Source organism: Lepidochelys kempii, chromosome 3 (assembly GCF_965140265.1).
Source record: "Lepidochelys kempii isolate rLepKem1 chromosome 3, rLepKem1.hap2, whole genome shotgun sequence".
NCBI lineage: Eukaryota > Metazoa > Chordata > Testudines > Cheloniidae > Lepidochelys > Lepidochelys kempii.
In genome coordinates this window covers 77,551,118-77,565,928 of record NC_133258.1, presented here as the reverse complement: position 1 = coordinate 77,565,928, position 14,811 = coordinate 77,551,118, and the positions used below count along the sequence as shown (strand labels likewise).

At 39.2% G+C, this 14,811-nt stretch overlaps 1 protein-coding gene across 5 annotated transcripts in view; it reads right to left on the bottom strand.

The window, feature by feature from the left end:
- GRIK2 (glutamate ionotropic receptor kainate type subunit 2) overlaps positions 1–14,811 on the bottom strand; it is a 611,480-nt gene that overhangs the window by 115,516 nt on the left and 481,153 nt on the right. For all 5 annotated transcript variants that reach the window (XM_073336875.1, XM_073336874.1, XM_073336872.1 and 2 more), the window contains one exon: positions 10,966–11,183. In XM_073336875.1, coding sequence (XP_073192976.1) covers positions 10,966–11,183 — 218 coding nt within the window. The remainder of the gene's footprint in view (positions 1–10,965; positions 11,184–14,811) is intronic.

Here is a 14,811-nt window from a genome sequence, read left to right as displayed (position 1 = left end):
GAGCTATATGACCATCCCATCAAATCATTGGAAACGTTTGATGCTGTTCTCCTCTCACAAAAAGTTCCTTCAGGGACGAGGCTGTCTTTCTGTGTCAGAAAATGTGCACAGATTACACAGGACAAGAGGCTTCTTTCAGTCATTTCATACTGATATTTCTCAAAGCTTTGGAAGATTCTCTTTAAGGTAAGGAACATAAATGTCTCCTACACCTAAAAAAGAGAAACTCTCTACTTTATCAGAGATGATCTGTTAGACATCAAAACCATAATTCTAATGTCAAATCCGCAGCTGTATTTTCTATGTTTTATAGACCCTGAAGGGTCAGGCAAGTTCAGTCCTCAAATGATTGAATGAATTAATCAAATGCAAGCATTTCAAGATGGTTGGTTGTATATCACAGTAGTTGATCAAGGGGATTACTTCGCATGTATTGATTTGCATGATTCATATTCCCATATCAGAAAGCCAACATCACTTATGCTAATATGTGCTGCACAAAATCTTTCACTCTCCCCGTGACCACAAAAAGTTACAACCTTAAGAAAACAACAACAAAATTTACTTAATACCTGCTCTGAACTGGTTGACAATGATATTTGGGAAATCACCTCAAAAAAAAAAATCAAAACAAATCAATACCCAGTAGCTGCTAGCAAGTATAAAAGAAATCACTAAATTCCTTCCTGAATTTCATCACTTAGGTGCTATAACGTTTGACTCCCTGCTCGGGAAAGAATAGAAAAAGGACCATGTGTATTTGTACAAAAGCAAAAGAAAAAAACTTGCACCTGTTTGGTCTGATATCCTCGTACAGATAAATATCTGAGTATGGCTTCATGCATGTGTTCAGATGATAGGACTCAGGACAAAATTTTCTCAAATCAGTATGGTCCAAGTTAAGCACCAAAAATACAGCAAAATACTATTTGAATTAATGGATAAATACTGAAATCTGATAAAAAGGCTATCCATGTCAGAGCCAGCTTGTGTGATTATCACCATAAATGAATCTTCAAAAGGATAGGTAACATATCTCGACAAGCATTTTGTTCAGACCAATGAGTAAAAGCAGAGGGAAATGTACCAGTGTTACAGGATTCAAGATGGTGAGCAGAGCAATTCTGGCACTGAAAACATTTCTTACACACAAAGCAATGCTAATGCAGTTGGACAACACCTCAGCAGTATCATATATAAACTGACAAGGCAGAACCAAAAGTTCATCCCTGCTAATGAATAGAGGCTCTCAGGTGGCTTCAATGGGCAGGATCTGACTCTGAGGGCTGCTCATACAGCAGGATCACACCATGCAGCAGACTGGTTGAGCCAAGAAACAGTTCATTCTGGAGTACGGTTCCTGAGTCAGAGCCAGACTGAGACATAGATCAAATTTGCAATCTTTGGGTTGGTTACCCAGAGACTGATCTCTTTGCTTTGAAAAAACAATGCAAAACTCAGTCTTTTATCCCCCATTTTGAGAGCAGGTCATGTTCCCAATACATACATTCCCAATTTCCCAAATAACCCCTCAACTTCGAAAGTACCCATTACACAATTACACCTTTATATCTGTTCCTTTTTGGAGTTAAAACATTCTCTGTGGTTCTAGTCCTATTCCCTTTCTTCCCTCACTCATTGTTAGAGGACAGAGAGTAAGGGAAAAAAGCTGAAAAGGAAAGAAGAATGGGGACAGTGTGGACAATATTTTTGCCCTCTTCCCCAGTGGTTAAAGAGCACCAGAACACTTCCAAAGAGAAAAAAAGGTGTTTGGGGAGGTCTCAGATTAAATGTACAGAATTAATGTTGCATGGCAATTGGGAGGTTAAGCTGAGTGAGGACATGGTGATGAGTAAACTCTCTTGCTCATAGGTTCTTATCAGAACGTACAGTCCAGTTTTCCTCCTACAAGTGGCCCAGCCAACTAGCACACCTTGAGGAAACATTGCAGGTGAGGGGGATGGAGGGGGCGAGGTAACAGAATGGCACTAAGACCTATCGGGTAACACAAAAGTCTACACTAGAAAGCTATCCCATCCTTGGAGACCAGTTTGCACTGCTGAAGTATCAGCAATTACAGCATGATTCAACTCCCCACCTTCCACTTCCCAAACACATACACAGTATCCAGGCACTTGTACCCACTTCCTTAAGACAATCTACTGACAGGTGTGTTCTGTGCCAGTTTACAGGAGCAGGTAAAGATTAAACTGTAGCTGACTCAAACCAGAGTTTAACAAAGCTCCTACTTTGCTTCTTCTCAGGAGCATCTATACCTACTTCTTCCCCTCAACAAGACAGAAAGGTTTTTTTCCTTACCTTTCCAAGATCTGCCAACAGCTGTCATGAGCTCATGAGTATCACATTATGATTGCACTTCCTTCGTGAGCTAGCTAGCAAAGAAACAACATCTAGGGCAAGGACTTTTGACTACAAGATCCAGAGAAAAGCTGATTGTCACCTTGTTTAGCCCTAATTTGTCATCAGTCTTTCTCTGGAGAGATCACAATTTGATTTGTTAGTCTCTGTACTTCCAAGTCTATCTAATGATAGTCAACAACTTAAATGATGGATGACATACTTTGGGTTTGGGTTTTTTTTTTAGCTTTTGTATGCAGCAATTAAAGTAAATTAAAACAGATGGTTACAGTCCGGTCATGTTGTTTTATGGTGTCCCATACCCTTAGGAAGACCACCATCACACAGGGTATGTTACACCACAAATGAAGGTTGAGGACTAGCATGGGTAGGTGTACTATGATAACTGATGTGTGTGTGTTGCCTTCCTGCTCCCTGTTCCTGCTCCCAGGACACAAGTGTTCCCGTTCCTGTTTCTTTGTGTGTGTGTTCATAGCACTGGGTGTGTGCAGTCACTCAGGGGCTGCTGCTGAAAATACCTGCTATTTGGATTGCTGTTTTGTTCAAACTGCTGCTGACATAACTGGTTCGTGGTTAATACGTGTTTCAATTGACCACCTAATTGCATGTCTTGCCTCAATTTCCTTGTGTTTTGGGATTGCAGCTTTGGGGTGCATCAGTGTGTAATGCACACCCATACTATCTTTAATGTAGCTGGTACAGGTAAGTGTGGAAAACGAGGATATAGTAGTGAGGATGTGATAGCATGGGCTAGCGACCCCAGTACAAGCCCATGAGACTCTGAACATGTACTGTACCAGGGTCCTGTGTCCTGTACTGTACCAGGGTCCCTGCTACCATGTCTACCTGCTGAAATTTGTGGTGCAGATGTTTCCTTATAAACACTCTAGAATAATGTACTTGGAGAATGAGTCCCTATTAGTATGAACAGAAAGTTTGGAAATTGACACTAATATCTAAGAATTGCTATTTTCATTCTATGCTGATTACAATTCTATTGTTCTTTGATGGTGGGAGACATCCATGACTATTAGTCAGGTTAGACTTTGGACTAGTCTGTTTTGCTAAAATGAGAGTTCTCTGTGAAGATCGACCTATAATTCCTTCCCCCATGAACATTTCAGGATAAGGAGGAAACAGATGGTACTTAAGCTGTGAAAATATTGATTCAGATGAACCCAATACAAAGGAGATTTTTCCAAATGTCAACTTTTTATTTGTTTTGGGTTCCTCCCCACCACATCCTCTTAAAAATAGCTAGTAGTGAATCTATTCAACTGTTTATGTGATAAATATTTATTTATTATTGTAATTATTGTAAGTGATTAATCCTGTCTCTGCTGGAAAGTGATGTGTATTTCATGGAGATCACATTTAAATACATTACTGCTATGTATAATATCAGGTTAAGTGTTGTATTTGGAGACAGGACATTTGATCCATTAGCCAATGAGAGTCCAATTACCACCCACTGTATCTGTGAATGGTGTATGTATAAATGTCATTGTCCTTCTCTTTATTCTCCGCCAGCATGGAAGAACTGGCGTTATGTGATCTATTGATTTTATTCCATGGTAATAATATCCTCAATCTGGGATTGGATTTTTTTTTGTTTTGTTTTTTTTCAAATAAGCAGGACTGCAAGAAATAATAATTCTTTGAATCTGGAACTGTAGCCACAGCTTCATACATTGGGCCTACAAGCAAGCTGTCAGAGGAGTAGCAGATTGCAGTGAGTCTTCAGGATCAGGCATGCATGACTGCACTGGCATGGCTTTTGGGGGATGTTATGGAATCAGTTGTTGCCAGAACTCTGCTCTATAGAAATCCCTGCAGACCTTAATAGTGCATCAAGATGAGAATTATTCTGATTCTAGAACAGAGGCAATTTCTCAGAGTTGAGCAGCTTTGCCTAGAGGCATTTCCCCTGCTCCATACTGGTATAGACACCACATGAAAAGACAGGAACAGAATTTAGACTGGCCCATATACAGATTACAGCAGCCACATACTGTTATTGAAAAGAATTAGTAAACAGACAACAATGTTAGGGAAGTCTGTTGGAGGCAAAGTAGTGAAATTCTCTTTCTTGCTGTTTGGAAGGAATGTGCAAAGATCAAAGTCCAAAGATTTGGACCAATTGAAAAAAAATATGTAAAATGTTTGTTGTTTTTAAAATACCTGAGACTGAACTTTTATATAAATTGTTGATTGCCTTATTTGGGCTTCCAGTTAAAGGGTAACAGTTAAATGTTAAATAAATTTTGCACCTGCTAATTGCAGCACAGTATGAAATGTCAGCTAAATGGGAATGAAAAATTGCTCCCAAATCACAAAAACAATTCAAATAAAGATGGAAAAAGTGGCTTAGGAGAATCAAACTATATGAAAATCTGAACAGGCATGGATAAATCCTCCCTAACTAAAGCATGTTTCCTCATTATTATAAACCAACTATCTATAAAGCCAAGGAAAATAATAATTGTTTGTGTTGGTATGAGAGTGTACAGCTAATAATAGAGTGTGCACTTAAAGTACATTCCACTTTTAGAGCTCTTACCAGTAGAGATGGTAAGAAAATAGTATTTTCCCCATGGAAAATTTCAGCTTTTTGGCAAAATATTTCTACTGACAATTGAAATATTTTTTTTCGAAGTGGTGCTGTGGTGTCTCATGGGAATTGTAGTTCAGATGCCTTGCACTGCCACCTTTCTGTATTGGTCAGGCTCTCTGGCCAGACCACATTTCCCATGATGCATCACAATCAGGGCTGCTATGAAGCACCTTAACAAGATGACACCAAATGGTGCATTATCAAAGATGTCCAACCCACAGAGACTTGGAGCCTAAGGCACCTAAACGACAATTTCTAACGGGCACTATGGCACCAGTTTAAATTGAAATGTTTTGATTTTCAGCCCAAAAGCATTGGGGTTTTAGTATTTCATTGACCTGTCAAAACTTTACATGGAAAGCAGACATTTTTTGTGAAAAATTTCATTTAGTCAAAAATCCAATTTTCTGACAAAAATCAGTTTTGATGGAAAATTTTTGACCAGCACTACTTACCAGTTCCATTGATATTCCCTATACAGATAAAAGGGAATGCTGCCAGAACTGCTATGCTCTCCAGAGCTAGGAAGAAATTTTTTAAGTGTGCCCACTGTACAAAGTGGAAATTAAGAACAGGAAAAGGTAGTTTGAGTATCATGAAAATTTCTCAACCATTAAATATTTTATACCAGGGCTAACCTTCCAATGGAAAAGGAGGAAGCCACATTAAGTAGAGATGGCATGATAAACAAACAAAAGATTAGAAAATATTCCTTAAAGAACAATTGCACACTATCAGGTGAGAATAACCAGATAACCAAAAGCTCTTTTCCACTTCTCAGTTATATCAAACAATATTGAAATTATTCAGTAAAAGGAGAACAGTGTTTGGAAAAAACCACTGAACCATTCAGGCACCAATATTGATTACATACATGTGTCACTCATCTGGAATGACTTTTACACATTTGCCCCTTCTGTCACTCGCTCAAATCATGCCAACTGAAATGTCACTCTAAGCCAGGCTGCAGGCAACGAGCAAGATTTTTCCTTTAGCTTCTTTTTCTGGCCTTCTGAGCAGCCAAAACTTCCCCTCCCTCCTGCTTTTCACTGCTCCTTTGGTCCCTCTGTAACTGTGAGTGCAGCCCAGTCCAGGAGGAATTAGAAAGAAGGAGGTACCCAGAACTCCTGATTTCTGGTCCTGAGCAGCAGCACATTCCACCCCCAAGAAACAACCATGAGGAAGGGATATAGAACAAAAAGGATTAAGAAGAAATTCAGGGAGATAAATGAGTTAAGAGGGGAAGTGAAGAGGGGGAGTGGATCATTATGGAAAGAGGGTTGTTTAATTTCAGTGTAGATTTCCGGGTTCGGGCTGGAGCCCAGGTTCTAGAACCCCACGAGTCTGAGTCAGCTGGCACAGGCCAGCCATGGGTGTCTAATTGCAGTGTAGACATGCCCTATGCAGAGGCAAATTGGAGAAGGATGATCTTCTAGCTAATGCACAGGACTGGAAGTCAGGACTCGGGTTCATTCCCAGTCTGCCACTAATTTGCTGTGTGATCTTGTACAAGACATGTAATCATTCAGTTTCTCAGTTTCACTCTCAGTAAAATTGGACTATCACATAGATCTACCTCCTAAAGAGCTGAAAATTCTAAAATTCCTGGGATGGAAGTACTGATATTAACTTATTACAGTTAGATAGAGGAAGACAGACTGAATAAAAAACCTCTTGTTTCTTGTTATTTGTATTGCAGCATAGCCTGAAAGTGCTGAACCGATGGGTCCCATTGGGTTGTACAAACAGCTGTACAAACAGAGCAAGAGAAAGTCCCTGCCTTTAACAATGTATAGTCTACAAGACAGAAAATGTGGGCACACAGATGTGAAATCACTTGCCCTAAGTCACAGAGAAACCCAGTGGCAGAGCCAGGAACAGAATCTAGGTCTTCTGAGTCTGTCTAGTATCCCTCATCCACTATGCTGCACAATTACATGTTCTCTCTCTCGCGCGCGCGCGCTCTCTCTCACACACACACAAGCTCTGTGAATGCTTACCCTAGTTGGTGGATTTCTGAAGAATTTTGGCTTTCATTATTTTTTTTTAAATCCAACATTATGGATGCAAAAAGAAATCTCCCACCCTGTGGACCACATGAAAACTGATGTGCTCTGGTGTTTTCTTTACTGAGTCTGATGACAGAGTTATGCAAAGCAGCAGCATAGTGAAATTAATCCAACTTGGGTCAGTTTCACAGCTGTTTCTCAGAAACCACAGGTAGCAATGAAACTATAAAGTGTATATATACACTACACATAAAGGATCATATCATTTTCAGGCTCCTACTGCTTGGGAAACCTCTGAGCACCAACAGAGTTAGTCACTGGCATTATTCATAGAGAAGAAAATCTAAAAAGCAAAGGCTGGGAGAGCAGCAATAGTGGAGATTCACCAAACTAGCAGCAGTTAGAAGACTTTGGAGATAAAATGTCTTAGCCTCCTCAGAGCAGCAAAGTGGCTCCAAGTGAGGGAAGACACAGAAAATTCCTTCTTCCTTTCCAGATGCTTGAGGGAGACATACCTTCAGATTTATCAGATAACTACTAGACAAAGGATAATATGGAGGGCCTATATAGGCTCTGACGACTTCATGCTGATATAAATCCTAGCACCCTTCCTCTTCCCTCCAGCAGCAGATTTCAGGAAGCTGGGCTCACATGAGCATGTTCCCTTGGGCTTAGTTGGTGAAATCTACCCATCCCAACACTCTCATCTTTTGTATCTTCTCTCTAGTAAGTTTAAATCCTCCAACCAATGTGTGTGTGTGTAGTCCTGGTTTAGGCTCTTCTAGACATAATGTTATTCTACGTTAGCTCCCCAAAAATTGGCTGGGTTCCAAAGATATTAAAAGGAAGATTTCCGTGAGCTTTTATATCAATAATTTATGCTGAAATTACTGTCAATCTCAGGGCTGCTACTGTGCCTCACTGTGATTGGAGCTAATAGCTATTACCGGGATTTCATAGTTTCATTTAACATTAAGAAACCATCTGGAACTTTTATTTCATGCTAACACATAATGCCACAGTTGTGCTCAATATAGTCAGCAGCTTTATCTTGCTATAATGAGAGAGAAACACACATGCACTGAATCAAATTATACCTTCACTCATATTTGTGCATTTCTGCTGAAACCATATTTTCATAGAATTTAATGTCAGATCTAGTGTGACCTCCTGCATAATACAGGCCAAAGATCCTCACATAGTCATCTCTGCATCAAACCCATAGCCTGTTTCACCTATATCTTATCTTTTCAAAATATATTCAGTCTTGACTTAAAGTTGAAAGGGGAAGAGAATCCATCACACCTTGAGGTTAGTAAGCCCTGGTACAAATTAAGCACCACTTTAGATACAATGTTGTAAATCCACATTGACTCCAATAAATGTATTTACACCAGTGTAATTGAGAGCAGAATTTTACCCTAAATTTAACAACTGAGTCCTGTGCTCTGACCTCACTTTCTTTGTTCATCCTTGCTGAAGTGGTAGAATTCAATAACAATGTACTAGAAGCACTACAGAATTGTGTTTTTTGATGCTATGTTTCTGTTGTGTGCAGTCAAGTCTAGTACATTTCAAACTTTTATATGCCACTGAAGGGAAAACATTTCCATGCAAGAGATGCAGTCATTGCTCTGCTGACTGTAAATGTTCTTCTGTTCTTGGAGGCAACATAGAGGCAGAAACAAGGAAATAAAGGAAGGAACGTGAGAATGATCAGAAACAAAACAGGATACATATTCAAACAGACGAACAACCCACAGATGCAAAAGAGAAGATGAGAAAGGTAAGTGTGAATAGAATGGGAAACAATAAGATCAATATATATGGGAGAAAATATGCAGAGAAGAGATAGGAGGAGACAGAAAAAACACGAAGGAGGAGAAATAGTGTCTGGAGAAGAAAGGAAAGTGTCATGTAGAATTTTTTTAAATAAAGAAAAAAGTTAAGGACAGAGAGAAAAACAATGCTGGCAACTGGAGTCAAAGACACTGCTAAGTAAAAACTGCCTTCTAATATTTTAGAGTCCAGCCTTCCGATCTGAAGGAGTATAAGATCAAAGTTTTCTACCAGACTAAAAAGACATTGACATCTGGTAGTGTTTTCTGGTAATGCAATAAATACCTTGTGTCATCTCTTTATGTCCTGGGACTTTAATCATTTTGATACTTTAAAAAAATCTCAGTTTTTAAACTTTTTCTGAATGTTGTTTTATTGGATTGCTACACATATTTCCTGTCATAAAAGCAGCTCTAATGGATTAGTTACTTCCATCAATTTCCTCAGCTCCTTTTGAAAACAAATATTCTGTGGAAGCTATTCTGAACCTTCCGAACACATCCTCTGAGGCAACAGGCTTACAAAGTCCTCAGTCACTGAAATTTAATCAATTCTTATTTTCCAGGTGAAAGTTGAAAGTGAGAATACAGAAAGTATGTACAGTAAAAGCTTTTTTATCTGGCATGCGTGCTTCCTCCGCCTGCAGGCGCCATCCCCGCAGCTCCCATTGGCCATGGTTCCCGGCCAATGGGAGCTGCGGAGCCAGCACTTGGGGTGGGGCACTGGCAGCACGCAGAGCCACCTCGCCATGCCTCCACCTAGGAGCAGCAGGGACAGTTCACCGCTTGCGGGGAGCCACCCAAGGTGCTGGATCCAGCACCTGAAACCCCTCCTGCACCCCAACCCACTGCCCTGAGTCCCCTCCTGGACTCAAACTCCCTCCCAGAGCCTGCGCCCCACACTCCCTTGTGTGCCTCAATCCTCAGCCCCGCACACACACACACACCCAAACTCCCTACATCTTAGTTAACGGGAATTTTTCACTTACCGGCACCCCCCGTTTCCCCAACATGCCAGATCCAAAAGCTTTTACTGTACTTACTTATATATGTATCACTACCATAAGATTAGATAATGATTTCTGAGCTCTTTCAGCTAAATAAATGGTGAAACTTTTACTCTATGCAGCTGAGTAAAGGGATGTAAAAGTGCCTTTAACTCACCCTTGGCACTGCCCAGATCTCTGGCCACTCCATCAGTCCCAGTGTAACACAAAAGCCTCAGGGCTCTTCTGTGTTATAGTGGCATGTAATGGCTCTTAAGTGATACTTATGCTCACTAAGGAACTCCAGAGCATAATGCATTTGCCAGGCCTGGAGTATGCCCCTGCACTGGGGAGCCATAGGAACCTCTTGCGCTATCAAATCTGAAGGGCCAATCTGATCTGGCCCAGGATATGTACTTAATGCTAATTTGTGCCAACCTAGATAACTGACGGAGCTGGGGAAGTGGCATTTCCTCTATCTCTAATCAGGTTTCAATTTAGCTAAAAATTAGCACATTATATTGTCTGTTGAATCACCCTAGTCATAGGACAGAGGGCAGGGAGACGTTATATGAATCTGAGCTAGTCAAGATTCAGTTTGAAAGGTTCTTAGAAATGCAGTGTCCATAAGATTTGCCCAGCCCAGCTGTGATATTGATGACTGCAGTATCAGCATCTAGATATCTGAAGATAGATAGATATGTAATTAACTACGATAAAATTATTGACCTGATCCTGCAATCCCTATTCAAGCAAAACTCACACTCAGATCTAGCAATGCGAGATTCACCTGAGCGATTCGCCTCATCTCACTATTCTTGACTTACTCCATTAGAGTACACTCAGCATGCTGAGGAAAAATCATCAGAAAGATCTAAGCAGCAGACCCAAAGCCCTGCTTTTTTTTATTTTCAGGAGAAAATTTCAAGAAAAGGAAACTGCCTTTTTTACTTTCATGAGAAATTGTATGTACGAACAAGATGTTTCTTTTGCTGTCTTGCAAACCCACAAAAATGGGTTTGATTGCAGTGGGAATCATCTCACATGCCATATCTCCACTCAGCAAGCTTAATTGAAGGTTTTTTTACTTGCAGAATCATGTTTCAGCATTTTTTCCAATCAGAACATAAAGGGCCTACCTTGAAGAAAGTCATGGTTGCTCCATCTTCAACTGCACCATACTCTATCTTTGTCTGCTTGGCTAAATCATCAGCTGAATCAATGGGAGATTCCATGCGCTCCACTGTCAGAAAGGCGGCTAGGTTAGCAGTGTACGAGGAAATGATGATAAGCGTGAAAAACCACCAAATGCCTCCCACTATCCTGGTGGAGAGGGCTTTGGGCATAAGCTCAGAACCTAATGGAAATCAGGGGAGAAAGGTGAAACCAATGCACAGAAAACAATCCGCAAGCATTCAACACTTTTTTGTCACAGTGTTGAGAACAGAATCACTGCACAAAAAATCTTTAAGCTACAGGCTTACATATTGCTTGTACAAACAAACACAACTGAAATGGAAAATTGGGACTGATTACACTTACAAGACAGATTTGGGGACTGTGGGAAACAAAGTATAGTAATGGGAGACTCAAAGTGCAGTTTTGGTCTGAGATAATGTACAACCCTATTTTTAATTTTTTGTTTTGGTTTCATGACAATGGAAAACAAAAAAGCAAAAGCAGTAATTGGAACTGGATTGTCAAAAGAAGCTTTATACTAAAAAAAAACTCGCAGCAGGCTTGAGCCTCTAAATTAATAATAATACTTACTGTAGCCCATCTACTGTGCTTATTCTTCAAAGTACTTAAAGATTAATTAAGCAGTTCATAAAAAACTTTTTTGATGAAAGAAAAATATGTTGTTGCTGAAAAAAGCAGATACAAATCCGAGAATTTCAACTCCCCATAACCATAAGAACCTTGACTTCTGCCACTTCTGTTGTAATAAAGTCTCGTATAGCAATTTCTCATATAAAAGAAAACATCTCCCATCTCTATAATTAGCCCACAATTTCAGATAAACATGGGTGGCTGTGCCACACATTTAACTTGATAGAGCAGCAATGACAATATTAGACTGTTATGCATAAAGTAGATAAAGATAGATTATAATGCAATGCTGGAGTTGCCTGCTCATGGCACTAAAGAATGGACAGGGTGCCACACATTGTATGGTAATTTGCATAATTATTAATGCCAATTTAGAGCCTAATGAGACAATTTGTAGCACATGAGCTCCTCTTGTGCTTAATTATTATGAACAGGGAAAAATGGAATTCAGTTTACTTAATTTGCATCAGAAATATATTTGTAAACTGGCATGTATGGATTTTTTTCCCATTAAATTATAGCTAATAATCATAAGGTAAACAATTTCAAGTTTTGCCATAAACAAAACATATAAAAAACTTTGAGAAGTATATATGTATTTTTTAAAGAAATAGTTTAGCAGTATTGATATATCATTGAAATAAAGTATTAGGGGTTTTTTAGTCAATTAACAGATTTTTATTACTACTTGGGTAAAATGGAATGAAGCCAAGATGGACTATTTTATTCCTGATAAATTATGTTGTTTATATTAGATTAATTAAGGAACTGGTCCAGCAAGGTAACACATCTTCAGATAAATGTAGGTTGTGCCAAACTTTCAACGTCAATGCAACAAAAAAGAAAAAGAAAAGAAGTGGTACCATGACTGGACTATTTGATCCAAAACAGTCCATCTTACCCTGCAGTTCATCTTACCCTTGCTGTTTCAAACAAAACAATGTGACAGACTTGGGCATGATAGCCAACTCCAGTGCCAGACTCTGCCTACAACTCTGCAAGGAAAAAAGTAGAAAAGTACCTTTCTGATGTAGTCGCTCCTAGGCCCTGTCAGTCAGACACTTAGACACCATAACACTACAATATTTCCTAATAAGCCCACCATCTTCAACGTATTTATTTTTTAATTAAAAATCAACACTAGTAGAGTCAAACAAGATTGGGAAGAAAAGAACAGTGGAAACGTTTGCCACAGTTGCCCCAATTACCACAAGTTCATATCTTACCAAAGGACTTAAACAGAACGCCACCTAGGCCTGTGAAACAGAGCCTGGTTAGGTGCTGACTGTCATGTACCCAAGGTAACGTCATGTCCAGCACTATATCCCACAGTTTCCTGGGGGCTAGGGGTGTCAGCAAAAAAATGTATGAGTTTCCTCTATCATGTATCCTCCTCCAGCATTAAAGGAAAGTGTTGTAAAGATATTAATCAATATTAAAGTGGCATTTAAATATTGATTAATGTGTGTACTAACTGGCCGCAATTCATATTATATGTATTTATGGGAAATTATTATAAATAACTAGAACTAGGCACATTTTGTGTTTGTGTCCAAACTTACTGTTGTGTCACAGTAGGGATGCGAGGCAAACTGAAAAAAAGCATCAAATATAGGACTGATCCTTCATCCATAACTTGGTTCCTTCATTAAGTTATTGTAGCATGTGTGGTGCAAAAGGCAAAATGGTATAAGGTAAGGATGGAGTATCAATCTTAACTAAAAGTATACTTGCTGTTTGTGGTCTGTGCCACAATCTTAATATTATTGGAAATTAGCAGCCATGCAGAGGGGATAACACTTTGGATTCATATGAACCTTGATGATCCATTGGGGAATTCTGATGTAAATCCACCAGATTTGGCTCATTCATCCAGGATATCTGTCTTTCAATTGGCCAGGTTAATGACTCTGTTCCATCTTTTTTTCAAGAAGGATAGAGGATGTGGATTCAAAGTTAATATTGTTCTGATGAGCATTAATTTGAGAGGTTTCTGTCTGAAACCCCATGATTTTCCCCCACTCTGTCCCTCCTAGAGATGACGATGTCCCATCCCCCAAATTTTGTAGCACCCAAGATGTGCAACTCTCATGTATGGCTCTATCAATATCTTGGAGAAAGACAAATGCCATATAGACCTCCTCTCTACTCCTGTGTGTTTTGGCCCAGTTTTACACAGTTCACATATCTTTGCCATCAGTATGGAAAAGATGGGAGAACTAGGCTCTAATGCCCTGATCTTGCACCCCTGGAAATCAGTGGGAGTGTTCTCACTGGCATCAGGGAGCACAGGACCAGACCCCAAATGAAGATTATGTGAACATAAATAATTTTGGGAGTTTCTTCTTCTTCAAAAAAAATGACTTGATCTGGAAATCTCACTTGTAAATATCACTATATAGTGCCTTTGAAACTACTGTAGTCCATTAGGTAGCCATTCATTCAGAACTGTGGTTTTAAGCATTTAGGTTGTGTGACTATTTAAAATATATTTGAGTTATCTGTTTGATGTTGCCTGCTTACTAAACACATCGTTGCATCATGACTTCTTATTTGATGCTTCCAGTGCATGTCTTTTCACTCACTGGTTGATGTTTTCCTGAATATGGTATTGAGATTTTTACTGAGACACTACAGACTTTTAAAGAGAAAGATTATGGACTCAATAGATGACAGATCCTTTGTTATAGCTATTAAATGCAGTTATAACTTATTTGGTGACTTAAAAAGAGATGGATATGAATGGTTGATTCATAGTTGGCCTATGTATTATGAGAATTTCAATACCAGATTGCTATCTGGATACACATGGGCAATCACGTCAAAGAACGCTAACTCTTGCAAATATGTTCTTGTTTTTGTGAAAAATATTAAATACTTTTCCAAAGGGAAAAGTTGTTCTTTTTCTGCATTGTTCCCCACGCAATATCAAATGTTATGCACTAATGCCTACCAAAATGTCATTTTGAAAAAAGCAACTATTGTTGATTCTGGTACATGTGTGTCACACATATGTGTCTGAAGTTCCTAGATTCTGCTAAATTCATAGAGGAAAAGAACTATAAAATTGAAGCATGGTTTATGGATCTATTTCTTTGATAGTCCATGGAAATAAATATTCAAAAACAAACAAACGAAAAACCAAAAAAAGCAGT